The sequence below is a fragment of the Macadamia integrifolia genome, chromosome 4 (assembly GCF_013358625.1).
Source record: "Macadamia integrifolia cultivar HAES 741 chromosome 4, SCU_Mint_v3, whole genome shotgun sequence".
NCBI lineage: Eukaryota > Viridiplantae > Streptophyta > Magnoliopsida > Proteales > Proteaceae > Macadamia > Macadamia integrifolia.
Window position 1 is genome coordinate 31278066 of NC_056560.1, and position 14679 is coordinate 31292744.

The 14679-nt window shown below is 37.7% G+C and overlaps 1 protein-coding gene across 1 annotated transcript; it reads left to right on the forward strand.

Annotated features, from left to right (window-relative positions):
* LOC122077412 (probable chlorophyll(ide) b reductase NYC1, chloroplastic) lies at positions 1 to 5525 on the forward strand. Its single transcript, XM_042643358.1, has 10 exons — positions 1 to 548; positions 648 to 726; positions 872 to 1007; positions 1318 to 1392; positions 1523 to 1718; positions 1962 to 2030; positions 3191 to 3327; positions 3532 to 3654; positions 4012 to 4204; positions 4884 to 5525. Exons 1-10 carry the CDS (start codon positions 192 to 194, stop codon positions 5067 to 5069), a joined length of 1551 nt encoding a protein of 516 aa, XP_042499292.1. The 5' UTR covers positions 1 to 191; the 3' UTR covers positions 5070 to 5525.
* Positions 5526 to 14679: the final 9154 nt, after the last annotated feature.

The following is a 14679-nucleotide window of genomic DNA, read 5'->3' on the forward strand; positions in this document are numbered from 1 at the left end:
CATTATCACCAAATCAATCAATTCTTTCTACCAAAAAAAAAAAAAAATCAATTAATTCTTTATTTATACTTAACATTAAAGTTCCAAATTTTGCGAGAAATCTCCAAATCTCTCTCTCTGTCTCTCTGCTTCAATGCTTCCTTTATGATTGAGGGAGATATAGATACTCTGTTCGTAAGTTTCAGGTCTCCATGGCCACTCTTCCTAAGCTTTACGTCTCTTCACAGAGCTTCCAAGATCACTCCAGGACTGCTCAGAAGTTGAAATTCAGGCGATTCTTTGGCCGGAAACCTGCAACACTCGATGCTATTTCTGTTATCGGCCAATTGAATGGCTGTAGTGGATTTACTGTCCTACCTTGCAGGTCTTTCAGATCTGAAAATGGAGGAGAGTCTATACAGAAGCAGAAGAGTGAGGGGAACAAAGATGAGCAGAATCCTTTCCCGGAGAAGAAGCCAAATGGTTTTTTCCATTCTCTAAAATCTCTTCTACCGTCAGAAGGAGAGCGTCATAACACTCTGGCGAAAGCGGATGAATTTTTCTTCTCTGTGAGTTGTTTTCTTGCGTTCTTTTGTACTACGTAAACATAATTTTAGCAATTTGAGCTGGAGTTTGAATTTTTACACTTTCCCTTTTTAACTGGTTAGATTGCCACCCAAATTGGAAGATATGTTGTAACCATGATGAGCACTGGAGCAATACTTGCAATTGGATTTCGGTTGTCAGGTTCGAAGCAACATGCTTTCATTTCCCAGAATTATTGCATTTCTTTATATGATTTGATTTGCTTTTTAACATTGTTGACTGCTCTGAGTTTTCATTCTATTTTTCCCCCCTGCCCTTTAAATCTTACTTTGCTAATCTTTTGAAGGTGGCGACAGTCAGATGAATACTCTGATTTGGTATAGCTGGCTTGGTGGAATCATTATCGGAACAATGATAGGGGCTAACCTCGTTTTAGAGGAACACTGTAGAGCTGGTCCACGGAACGTTGTCGTCACCGGAAGGTATTATTTTGATGAGGTTTAAAAGTTTAGCCCCAAATACTGAAAGTTCATTGATATTTGTTTACTGATTACTTACCGTACTCGAAAAAATTTACAATGAGAATGTGAATGAAAAAATAGCTGTTATATTTTTAAATGCATACTATATATCCCTTTGTTGATGAGTTTTATTTATATAATTCCATATGTTTCTGTCTCAATATTTTCTTTAGAAATGAATGTAATGCTTGAATGCAGACCTATCAGTGGATAATACGCAGAAGATATAGTTCTGCACTAATTACTGAATGCTTCCATCTTTCTGTTACAGTACGAGAGGACTGGGCAAAGCACTTGCCCGGGAATTTCTTCTTTCTGGAGATCGTGTTGTCGTCGCTTCTCGCAGGTAGTATCTGGAACTTTAAATGAGAGAACGTTCATCTCGTCTATGTTTTATGATTCTTTGCATGCAATTGGTTGCTTCATTTGGTTTTTTCTCATAATTTCTCATTCGTATTTGGGCCTTATTGAGGCAGCCCTGAGTCGGTACAAATGACCGTGTCTGAGCTTGAAGAGAACCTGAAGGAATGTATGCTCACTAGGGGTGGCACATCCAGAGAAAATATGAAATATGCGAAGGTGGTTGGTATTGAATGTGATGTTTGTGAACCTGAAGATGTTAGAAAGTTGGCTAGGTTTGCTGTAAATGAACTTGGTTCCATAGATATTTGGGTGAGTGATGCCTTTTTTTTTTTTTTTTTTTTCATTGATTCACATATTAGCTTCTTAATTTTTTGGTTTAGTTATTAAGAGGTATATATGCACCATTATTTTCCTTACCCCTTCATGCTTGTTCTTGGCCATAATCCTGGTTAAGTTGAAAATATCATATATTCTTTGATCACCTAATTTTGAGACTCCTAACTTCTTCTTATCTTGTTCTAATGCATGTAATTGTGTAAAACTCTTGGACAGATAAACAATGCTGGCACTAACAAAGGTTTTAGACCCTTACTGGAGTTTACAGATGAAGAAATCGGGCAGGTTTGCAATTTTCTCCAGCTTTTTTATCTCTAATGCAGTTGCCCACCTCTAAAAAGTTTCTTATGTGTAGCAACTAAAATGTGGCCACTTGTTGCCATCTTACCTATTTCAATGTGGCAAATTTCAATCTGTCATGGCTCTGGACATCACAAACAAGAATTTTCTTGACTTTCTTCATTATTGTAGTAAATATTGAAGGTAGTGATGAAAATTCAAGCACTGTTATTTGCAATTGGAAGTGCAATACACAGTGGATTATGAGCTAACGTGGACAAGAAAACCGCACATAGGTGATAGGGCTAACCCTGATATTCCCGTATCAGATGGAAGGTCTCAATTTTCCTTTTCAAACCCTCCACTCAGCAGAAAACATCACAGTTGACAAAAGTAAAAGAATGTACATTTAACCAACTTCTATTAATATATAAACAGGAGGGACTAAAGCAATATACAAAAAGGTCTGTTTGAAAAAAGCTAATTCGTAGTCGATCGTACAGGTCTCTTTGGATATTTGTAACTGCAAAACATTAAAGGGAAACTTTTGCAATTAAATTAATTTGATTGAGTTCTTCTAAAGTATTCATTATTCTTAGGATATGAAACCAGGTAGCCAATTAGTTGCTAGGATATGAGTACAGGTTTTGAACCCATGTCTATAGTACAAACCCAGGGCCTTATAAGTGACAGCTGAAAAGTAGCAGTTATGAATAACTCACAGGATTCCACTTTTCTCAGGAAGAAGGGCCAAATCTTTTTCGTAAAACGCATGTTAATAAGTTTTTACACTCACTATAGATTTTGAAGCATATGTGTGATGCTACATATGGATTTCAAGCTGTCTACCCATAAAATATCACTGGCCAATATTGAGAAGCATGATTCAGTTCCGACCCTTTTATTTTTATTTTTTGGGAAACAGTTCTGACCCTATTTAGAGATTCTAGGATTTTGCTTCAAATTTTAAATGAGTTTGTAATTTCTGCAGTGAATGAAGACATGTCCCTCAAGCTTGCTATGAAATAAACACACATGCATCGTGTACAAAAGATTATAATGTGATTTTGTTGTTCAATCTCATTGACTTTTTTATTAGATCTTGATGAATAAGACAATATGTGCATTGTTTTGACCGACTACAGTTACCTGTGCTCTATGAATAGATTGTCTCGACAAATTTGATTGGATCTTTAATATGCACACAAGAAGCCATGCATGTGATGAGATCCCAGGAGAAAGGTCACATTTTTAACATGGATGGTGCAGGTTCAGGGGGTTCTAGCACCCCCTTGACAGCTGTGTAAGTACTTGATCTGTTTATAGTATAGGGATCCATGTTATTAATTGTTATGAGAAGAGAGAAAATGATATTTCAGAATTTTGGATTTCACTATTATGACATAGGGCTCATTGTCCTTAAAAAAGGTTTTGGGGATTCGCCTTTAATCCAAGTTCATATATTTTTTGGTGATGCTAATACTGTCATATGTCTTCTAACTTATAGCTATGGTTCCACAAAGTGTGGCCTAAGGCAGCTTCAATCATCACTTTTGAAAGAGTGCAAGCGTTCTAAGGTTGGAGTACACACAGCATCTCCAGGCATGGTCCTTACAGATTTGCTTCTGAGGTACCATAGATACATCCCAAAGTACTGCTATGAATGTACATTTCCTGTTTAATTGCTTTCCTTATATTATTAGAGAAGGATGTAACCCCATTTCAACCTACTATGGATCTAGAATCCAAACTTCATAGCTGATTTAATGGAATGATCTCATATAAGTGCTTATGCTTCTCGTTGTGTATTTTCCCGACTTTAAGCATATCTTGTTATTCTCCATTTTTTTAGTTATTGGGGGAGTTGATTGAATTATATCAAGTTTTGAACAGCAATCCAAATGCCTTAACAATGTATACACCTTGGATGTTTTCTTTTCATAGCTGCGTGCTGACAATGTTTACTGCATTGATGGTTTAATTGCAGTGGCTCGAGTCTTAAAAACAAACAAATGTTCAATATCATCTGTGAGCTTCCAGAAACGGTTGCAAGAACTTTAGTTCCTCGGATGAGGGTAGTAAAGGGAACTGGAAAAGCTATAAACTACTTAACGCCACCAAGAATCTTGCTTGCTTTGGTCACTGCTTGGTTGCGACGAGGTCGTTGGTTTGATGACCAGGTAATTGCAATTGTTCTTTGTTGATTAATTATTTATTGAATCATTTTCCTTCTAAAACTGGATATGGAAAGATGGACTGAATCAGATGAGTGCTACTCTTCTGCATGTTGGACCAAACTGTGCTTCAAATAGCACAGCTGACCAAATTGGGAAAGATAAGTTAAATGCTCATTGTATTAGTTGAATGTGTCTGAAATACTCAACTATGTTTTCGTATAATCCTCAACTCTGCTTATGAAGCTTTGATTCAGTTAAAACATGTCCTCATGCCACCTTTTCTGAAGTGTGACAAAGATGGGGTGATTAAAACCGTTTTGAGTTCCATGGAAATCATTTTCTTTTACAAATAAGCAACCTTTTGGTTCTGAGGACTCCGTTGCTCATGTTCTGAGATCTTATGCTCATTTGTTTTAGATTTTGAGTATTTCGTAAGCGTAGGCCTTTTGTTTCTGTTCCTATGCTGAGTCCTGCTTTCATACTCAGCCAACAGCTAAGGTTCTTTTTGAGTTGGTATGAAATTTTGATGCGAGGAAGTTCCCAGTTGTAATCGTTAACTCTCATCTTCTTTAGATGAAACCTACTGGGCTGTTTGAATTGTGAATTTTCTATGTAGACAATTCAGTTTTTGATATCTTTGCATATTTAAATGAGCAAGGACTGATTTTGTTTTGTTGTCCAGGGAAGAGCATTATATGCAGCAGAGGCAGATCGAATTCGTAACTGGGCTGAAAGCCGGACTCGTTTCTCTTTCACAGATGCAATGGAGATGTATACAGAGAACACTTGGGTTTCAGTGCTTTCTCTTTCTGTTGTCTGTGCCTTCATCATTCTTTCTAGTTCAGGTGGCACATTTCCAGGCACCTGAGCTTTCTTCAAGACGTCCACCAGTGAAGCACAAGATTAAGTCATCCCTTAATGCCCTGTCTTGGCTACTTACACATACAAGCAACAGAAAGCTACAACATGAGCTACAGATCCATGGATTTTCCTGCATCCTTTCTTAACACTTTCTCCTACAATCTGCAGAAGTAGGGCATCTTGGGCTATAAATCAGAAACCCCTCTGTTTTAACACACCCACATACAAAACATTACAAAGTTTGTTTCAACTCAGCATTCTCCATTGGAATGCTTGTTGCATGTAACACCTTTCACTATTTGTAAAGAAATTCTACCTCAACTATTCTTTACGGATGACTTGTGTATGAAATCGTTAAATGTATATCATGCATTAGGATCCTATTATCCTCTTAAGTTGTACCTATGCTGCTTAGAACTAGGTGATCATGGTTTTGAATAAAATAGATCCGTACATTAAAATACATGAAAGTAATTGCTGTTTGAGTAGTTTTGAGTACAAATGCTTGGCATGTCAATCCAGTGAGATAATAATATGAAAATTAATTGTTGATTTGAACAAAGGTTTGAGAATGAGCAGGACACTGTTTCAAAAATTGGAATTGGATCAGGCGAATCGACCATGACCGATCCTGATTCTGGACATTCCATAGTGGTCGATTCTAGGGCTTTTCTGGCTGATTCCAGTCTGGATCTGATTGGAATTGGCAGGGGCCATTGGGCCAATTAGAACTGCTTCCAAGTTTAAAATCCTTGGAGTGAGGTCTGATCAGGTTAATTTATGAGGATGCTTAATTGGCGTATGTGGATTCACAGCAATGTAGGTCTGGTAGGTCAATAGTGCAAGATGGCGTTCAGATCAAGCTTATAAGATTACATTGATTGGGATATATTGCCTTGACCTAGATAAGGGAGGAATTAATGAGAAAAAATAGAGCTCAATCAATGGGAATATAGTCAAGCACTTGTTTGAATTGAGAGTACTGAAATGGCAGAAGCTTTGTCACTTTTTCTCCTCACCAAATTAGTGGAGATGGCATTGGTGGAAACTCAGTTCCAAGTTCGAACTCCTTATTGCCAATGAGACAGTTCTTTTATCAGAGATGAGCTTCTAACCATGAAGGCTTTTTGGAGCTAGGTTTAGATATCTGGAGTCAGACACGAGATCAGTCTCCATCAATTCCAATTCAAATTGATTGAAATTGACCAGAACCCTAGAATTAGAGTTAGAAAGAGTAAGCAAAGATGTTCAGATATCTGTGATGTATTGGAGTTATTTGAAAGATTTACAGGTGAGATTAGGCCTTGGCGCAATGGTAAGGTTGCTCCATTACCACATAGAATCATGCATTATGATTCTCCCCAGACCCTGCAGTGATGGGAGCCTTGTGCACTTAGGTAATGCCCTTATTTTTTTAATATTTGATAGACTAAAAAATGGTGCTTTAAAAGGTAAGTTCCATTGAATTTTCTACTACTTTACATATTAAAAGAAGTGGAAAAAAAAATATGTCAAGAACCTATCAAAGAGCATTCATGGTAGATTCCAAAAAAGGTTGTAGGAATTATTATTATTATTATTATGGTGCAAAAGGAAACAATATTAATTTGGATTCAGGGTCAGCCAATTCAACAGATTTCGATCCGATTTCTGAAAACATGTTTTGGAGAGGGACAAAGAAGTGTTAGTGGGTAGCAAGTCTGTGATGGGCTGGTGATGCTGGTCTGACCATTGTGTGACACCCATGGAGTTCCAATGGACCTGGGCTAGGCATGCGCCTCAAAATTCAGCTTGTGGCCTTTGGGCTGGGCTACTTAATATCTGCTGTGAAGGAATGTCAACTGGTCCGGTTCAGTGGGCTTAATCGGGCTTGACTAATTTCACACCTTGCGTTGTGACTTGCCTGGTACTATTTATATTCAGGCTTGGGTTTTAATCTGGTTTTCTATAGTTGGGCTAAATGGGCCTTAAACGGGCTATAAGACCATTTAACTCAAAACGAGCCAACTTAAAATTGGTCTCTAAAGTAGGACTGCAAAGGGATACCAATAAAATGGGCCTTAAAAAGTCCTTAGAACGGTCCTATTAATTTAGGGACTTGTCTCTGCTCAAAAAAAAAAAAAGTTAGGGATTTGTCTTTAATCTTCAGTTTTTATGTTTATGGTTTGGGACTTTGAGGGTTTAATAGTTATAGGATAGGATAAAATGGTCCAAAAAAGTAAGTAATCCCACATATTCGAGCTATAGGTTTCGGGCTTAGTCGGGCTAAATGGGTTGAACTTGTAATCGATCGGGTCACCAATGTGTATGACACTCCAAACCACTGTTAGCAAAAACGCATTTAAAACTTTCCATTTTTTACCGTTTAAAACACATTTTAATGTATGCTTCCCAAAGTTACTTAAAAAAACAGCAAACTTCAAACACTCCCATTCTAAACACTTTTAAAACACTTTCTCGTTTTTATAGTGTTTTTTAAGACTTGATTTTTGAATATAATGTCTACTTGATTGACCATATATCTCTCTCCTAAATTCTAATTGACCTAATTCTTTCACCAACTTGAAGCTAACGTGATGAACAATATTTCCCATGATATTATCTTCAACTCAAATTCAATTCACGGACATTGAAATTGAGCTATAAACTGACGTATTTGCTGAAAAATATTTTTAAAGTGATGACTTCTAACTCTAACCGAACATATATCACTTCGAGAGTGTGTTGCCCATATTGACAACAATGAATAACACTATAATATAGTCACATTGCTCAATAAAGACTTTGGGCATGTGTGGTGTCCGAATTTAGAATTGGTGTTGGATGATATTCAATGATATGTCATAAAACTTATAATGAGACAGGAGATGTATAAGCATTAATGTTAGATATTATAGTTGTTTTGAACACTAGATGTAAATATTCATATAATAATTTATTAATTTATATGGTATATTATCATTTTCTTAGTTCAATTTGTTTGAAATCTACATGTTTAAAACTTATACCGCCTATTTTTCAATTTTTACAATTCTCTCTTCTTTTTTTTTACCGTTTATTTGATCGTATCATTTGAAAGAATTTACCATTTAAAACCCATACCATTTGTTTCTATTTTTTTATCATTCCTATTTTTGCTTACTATGCTTCAAATAAAAAAGATCGATTACAAATGGATCGACTTAAAACCAATAGGCTTATTAATCAGGCCGGACCGACTTAAAACCAATAGGCTTATTAATCAGGCCGGACCTAAAATTGACACCCCACTCCTGAGATTTGATCCTCTCTTCCTTGGATAAAAATCGTATGTTGTTCTCCATCTCTGTTTTTCCATGTTTTGCTAGGTGCAGAACACGACACGTGGACGGTTCATTATCAACGGTTAAGATGCTTGCTTGGTTGAAGCTCTACCAAAACCGGGTTGAGGTAAGTGAACCAGACCGAGTATGTATGACCCAACCCAACCCAACCCGTTAACTTTTACTCCATCTCGCCGGCGGCGAATGATCTTTTGCGAAAGATGCTTTCAAAGGACGTCTCCAAGAGATTCTCCACCGAGCAAGTACTCGGTAAGTGTGATATTTCCTTTCACGTTCTTAAATCGTTTGGACTACCATGGATTAGTGTCTTGGAGATGGATCCCTCTTTCTTGATTGAAAATTTTTCGTTATGGATTTTTATTTCTGAAATCAACAATTTGTGTGCAGTGTTTCTCTTTACCTTTACTTAATCTCACGATTTTTCTTGGTTGCCAATTTTTTGATCTTGGAGCGACTCTATTTTTCTGATTTCTTGCTTCAGTTTTTTAATTTCCCAGTAATTTTCTCATCAGTTTGTACTCTCTCTCTCTCTCTCTCTCTCTCTCTCTCTCTCTCTCTCGTTTGGGCAAGACTGGGAGACCGGAAGCTTCCGAATGCGTAGGTGCAAGCTAAGTGACTCTTCCGTTAACAAAGTTTTAGTTTCCCATTTTTAGGTCTCTTTTTTCCTGGTTCTGTATTTGTCTACTTTCTGTTAGTTTGTTTCCTCGGTTGGTTTTATTAGCGATTGCATTCCTTTTTCTCCGTTTCAATCACTGATGTATCTCTGATCTGTGTTTCTGTTCAAAATTTTCAGGGCATTCATGGATCACAAGCGGAGGAGAGTAAGTGTGCGAGATCAGTTGCAGGGGCTTCGTTGATGTTCGAAATCACTCAGTAATTCGATATAACCAATGAAGAGGGAGAGCGTGTACGAAGCTTCTGGTTAGAGTGGAGAAGAAAATATCTAGGGTTTAAAAAAGAGTGAGCGATATCAGTGCGTAGATGCTCACTATTTCAAGAATAGCCGAGATGAGATCAGTTGCAACTATCCTTTGAACCGAGAGATAGCGTGTAAGAGGGAATGAGAGAAAAAACAGAGGGTGAAGAAGAAGAAGAAGAAGAAGAAGAAGAAGAAGAAGAAGAAGAAGAAGAGAGGAGGAAACAGATTTTTAGGGAATGAGAGAGATAACAGAGTGTGAATAAGAAGAAGAGAGGAGTTAACGGGTTGGGTTGGGTCATACATACTCGGTCTGGTTCATTTACCTCAACCCAGTTTTGGTAGAGCTTCAACCAAGCAAGCATCTTGACCGTTGGTGATGAACTGTCCACGTGTCGTGTTCTGCACCTAACAAAACATGGAAAAACAGAGATGGAGAATAACAGACGATTTTTATCCCTCTTCCTTGGCCATAAAAGTATTTCCCACGTGACCTTATACTTTTTTTTTTTTTTTTTTTTTTTTTTTTTGATAGGTAATATGTAAAATATATGTTTTACTACACTAGATTTCACACATAAATGTGACCTTATACTTTAGGTAATAAGTGATTCGCCAGTCACGATTCCCTGCTCAGACAAATTCATGGAAGCCGGAAATCAAGGCACATGATTGCGTTCCCCGCTCCGCAAGCCACTTGGCTTATCTTCATCTCTCCACGTGGCAACTTATTTGAATGAACAAACTGTAATCGTGTGGACCCACCTCGAGTTGGTCCAATCAGGACCCGATGACCTATTTTATGAATATAAATCCGCGGCCTAATATTCGCAACGAATCATGGCAATTTTTAAAGGACAGAAAGAGTGGTCATCTGTAATTACGATAATTGCCGGGGAGGGGGGTGCTGGGGACTTAAAATTAATTTATTTAAATTTGTAAGGGGATGGACTAAGATAGAATCTTGCTGTTGTCTGGTGGTTGCTGGTCAACGGTCAGATGGAGGGGGCCAATGTCGTGCCAGATGCCCCTTCCACTAAGGTGAATTTGCATGTGCGACGGCCGGCGACCTCTAACCAAAGGTGATATAAACATGTCAAGTCAAGCCCTCCACTCCACGCCAAGTCCTGTACAACCATTTTAAAGCGATACACCCAAGAAAAAATAAAAAAGAATATCTGGATTTCTATTGAGAGGGGAGGATTTTTGAGAAGGGGCCAAAGAGGAGACACAATGAAGTGTGGTATAAAAGATATTTTATATTAGAGGGGTAGAAAGGTCATTTTATATGGGAGAAGAATGAAAGATGTATAGATGTCTGTGTATCTTGTCCCAATGGTCCAGAACATCTTTTTTTTCTGCTAATGAAAATATGATAGAGTTTTTTCCTGACGAAGAAAGGTATTTTGAACCTTTAATGATGGCTATCATTGATTTTGGGTGGCTGGGTGGGTGCCTATCTGGCTAAGAATAATGAAGAATTTTTAGGACCTTCAACACATAAGAAAGGAAGTATAATGCTCATAAGTTTATGGGTAAACCTTTCGCCGCGGATGAGAGAGATATGGGCAAGGATTCTTGAGCCCACATGACAGAGGAATGAGCAAATGAGAACATACAATATGGTTCATCAACAGGGAGTATAGAGGAAAGAAAGTGATATGAGGAGAGAGATAAGGATAGAAAGCACTGACATAGCTGATGCCACTTGCTCAGAGAGACTTTTCCTTTAACAGTCTTGCTTCGTTTGCTTTGTTTGGCAATGTTACATTATGGTCCTCTTCTTTATCCTGACATTTTGAGGGTAACAAAATGGGATGGACCTTGTTTGTGGTCCTATGTCTTTTATTTTCTATCATATAATAACTTCTTCTTTTCTTGTACTTCAAAATTGCTTCAGGGGCAAACTTCTAGCTTAGTGGGAGACAGCTAAATTAGCTAAATCTAATGTATATCTAGGTGGGATCATAGTCTGATTCTCTACTCTACACCCTTCTTGATATAATAATAGTAGTTTAAAAGTTAATAATAAGTGCACCTTAATGCAAGGTTTTAAAACTCGGTAACGGACTAATGGTATTAGTATCGGTCACACCTAAAATCGATACAACATGGATCGGTATCGATAAGGATCGGCCAAGGATCGGTAAAAAAAAAATAGTCTAAAAAGATAAAAAAAGCAAAATGAAAGGAGGACAAAGTCACAGAGTTCAGAACAGGGGAGTAAGGGCAACCCAGGAGGAGAAAAAGCTAGGGCGAGTGGAAGAGACGGTGTTCTTCAAGTGAGAGTGGAACAAGAACTGGCCTTTCTTGGTCGGTTTCGCCATCACTGGCACCATCATCACCAAGCTTTCTCTTGGACTCACTAAGGAGGATGCTAAGAATTCCCCTTTCGTTCAGAGGCACAAGAGGTTAATATCGGGACTCCTAATGTAGTTCCAGGTAGTAATTTTGTGTGGACGGGAGGCTTGGTTGTTTGTGTCTGATTTATGATCAAATAACGAATTGCTACAATGATCAAGATCTTTGTTTCTTGGATTTAATTTTTAGGCTATCCTTTTGATTTGAATAAGGTTGAACTTCGTTGATTTTGAAATACATGCAAGGCTTGGTTTGTGGCTTGATTGAATATTAACATGGAGACCTAGAAAGTGTTGAGTAGTATCTTTTGTTCCCATCATTCAGCTAGTGGTTTTTGTATGTTTCCAACTTTAAACGAACCATGTTGGGTACTATCTCATATGAAACCTTATATTTTATGTGGTCTTAAAAAAATAAAAAATAAAAAAATATAGGGGAATCTGAATAATGGCAGCTCGAATGAATCCATAGAGCCGCCAGAGCCTGTTGTGAGGACAAAGAATAGGAGGGCGGAGAGGGTGAGGATGAGACCATCGAGGCTGAGCTAGGGGAGAGCAGAGCCCGATTTACCGGTGGCGAAGTTCCACTGGTGACAGATGTATTTGATGGCAGAGAAGGCAAAGGAAAGGCCTTGTGAGAGTTGGACACCACGAACGACGGGCAAGGGGATTAAACGGTAGAAGAAGGACATGAGGCCTGTGGTGCCCAGGGAAAGAGAACAGAGGTCATTGAGATACCAGCGACCATGATGTGTTCCCAAACACAAGCCCCAGAACCAACTTCCCTATCCCCAGAAAACCTAAATCAATCTCTCTCTCTCTCTCTCTCTCTTCTGTTCGTCCTTTATTAGTTTAAGTTTTAAAATTTTTTTAATGGATTGGGTCGGATCGGTCGATACGAATCAATATCCAATACCTAGGGCGATACCGATACCCGTCTCAGGATTGGTCAGGTATCTAGATCGGTCTCGATCAATACCAATCCTATACAGCCGATTTGGCCGATCCGATACCGATACTTGATTCCATGCCTTAGTGGCTCCTTGCTAGCCCTTATGGAGTTTAGGTATTGAAAAAAAAAACAAAAGAGACATTGCTTTTCACTTACACACAGGCCAAGGTCAGAAGCGACTTGCACCAAAAACACAGAAGGTGAGGAGTGACTAATAAAAGAGAAAGCATTGTAAAATGAGTATGATGAGCTGGGGTTGTTGCACCAATCATGTATTTATCCACGCCACGGCCCAATGTGGGCCTCCTAATAATGGATTCAAGCTCCTTAATCCATGGGTCTTGGGGTCCTATTCATCACCAATCAGGACATTCTTCCTGACCTATCAACCTATGCTAACCCCACACTCTTAGCCAGGCCAATATTAATAAGAGGGAAATAGATTCCCAATCTTGATATCATGATTTTAAAGCTTGCTTGGGGTCCTTTCTCATGCCTTCTTGTAACTTGTTCATATGGAATCCATATTGATACTTTCTTTCCTTTTTATTATCTAAATTTCTTTGTTGATAAAGATCATTTCTTGCATTATGATTGATGTGGTGTAAGAGATTTCCCTAGACTGGACTTTAGAGTATTCGTGATTCATATGATCAGAATCCAACTCTCCAAGCTGAAATATTCTGTGACATTCCAAGAAGGGAGCTAAAAGAACTAAATAAATGTGGTCAAATAGGAGGGTTTTTTATCCAAAAAATTGGGGAGTAATTTGCGAATAACCCATCTGTCCCACGCGTCGTACAATATATATAAAGTCCACTGGAGACAGTTAAGATTCCGTTTTTTCACTTTTGTGGGGTGTGGCCCCACAAAACGTGTAAGATATGGCTTTTGGTCCCCAGCTCAGCTTGATAAGTATAAAGTTTATAACCTTTTCTGGTCCGCTTTCCCTTCTTATCCGATGAGAAGTCAATTTGGTCTATTTCTTTGTGGGGGCCAAACAAGTAAGTGGGGTTGTATTGAATCTGGTTCAATTCTTGTTCCCCTCTTCCACTCCTATCTTATAGCGGGGTCCAATTTTACCTTGAAGGGTACCCACCATTGTATATGTATTATAAAAAAATAAAAAAAATTACGTACCTGCTAGTGTGTGTCTATGCTTAGGCGTAGTGGGTGCTAAAAGATATGTTGTCTCAAATTGGCCATGTGCTAGTATGTATTTATGCTAGCGAGAATGCGAATTCATATAAATGGGATTTTTTGATGCAATTGTTAATATAATCCGTATTAAATTTAGTAAAAGGATCTCTGAGCTAACCGTGGACTGTGGGAGGGTATGCTAGCACACTTTTTTTTATCTCGTTTCTCCTATAAAATGACCTCTTTACCCCTTATTTACAACACAGTTTGTTGCCGATCATTGATCCGTTTCTTGTGTTGCCAAATGAGAGAACCCTTCTTCCTAAATTTAAAATTAAAATATCACTCTTAAAGTCAATCAAGTTGATCTTTCTCATCGTGCAAATCTTACAAATATCTGTGGTTGTTGTTTCTAGCTGAGTAAGGTGCCTTCTACTTGCGGGTGTCTTACCTATAATATACAAAGGAAAAAAAAATGTCTAACCTATAATACAAATATAAAAACGGTGGGCCTAAACTGCCTAGTGCATAAGGCCCTGCCACTGGGGTCTACGGAGGGTCATAATATAAATAGTCTTACCCCGCTTCATGGAAAGGATATTTTCTGATTTGACCTATAATACATATAAAAAAATAAAAATTTCAAAGTAAAGAAGGAAGAATTTCTAGATTGATCAAATCTTTATTTCAGACTAATGTATGCCCATGAAAAAACATTCTTACAAAGAAATAAAATTATGAAGAAAAACTGACCCCTTGACATTAAGTAAAACTTAGCATGCTCAAACATCTTTATCTAATTTTCTAATATGTTATTAGTACATTCTATTATTATTATTATTATTATTATTATTATTATTATTATTATTATTATTATTATTATTTGATAGATAGTATATTCATTTATTTAAACCCACTCACAAAAA

Excerpts from the sequence above, each read along its gene's own strand:
- LOC122077412 (XM_042643358.1), top strand. The coding sequence starts at position 192 with ATGGCCACTCTTCCTAAGCTTTACGTCTCTTCACAGAGCTTCCAAGAT. Across the intron at positions 1,008-1,317 it reads AACGTTGTCGTCACCGGAAG|TACGAGAGGACTGGGCAAAG; the intron begins GTATTATTTTGA and ends TTTCTGTTACAG. Across the intron at positions 4,205-4,883 it reads GTCGTTGGTTTGATGACCAG|GGAAGAGCATTATATGCAGC; the intron begins GTAATTGCAATT and ends TTTGTTGTCCAG.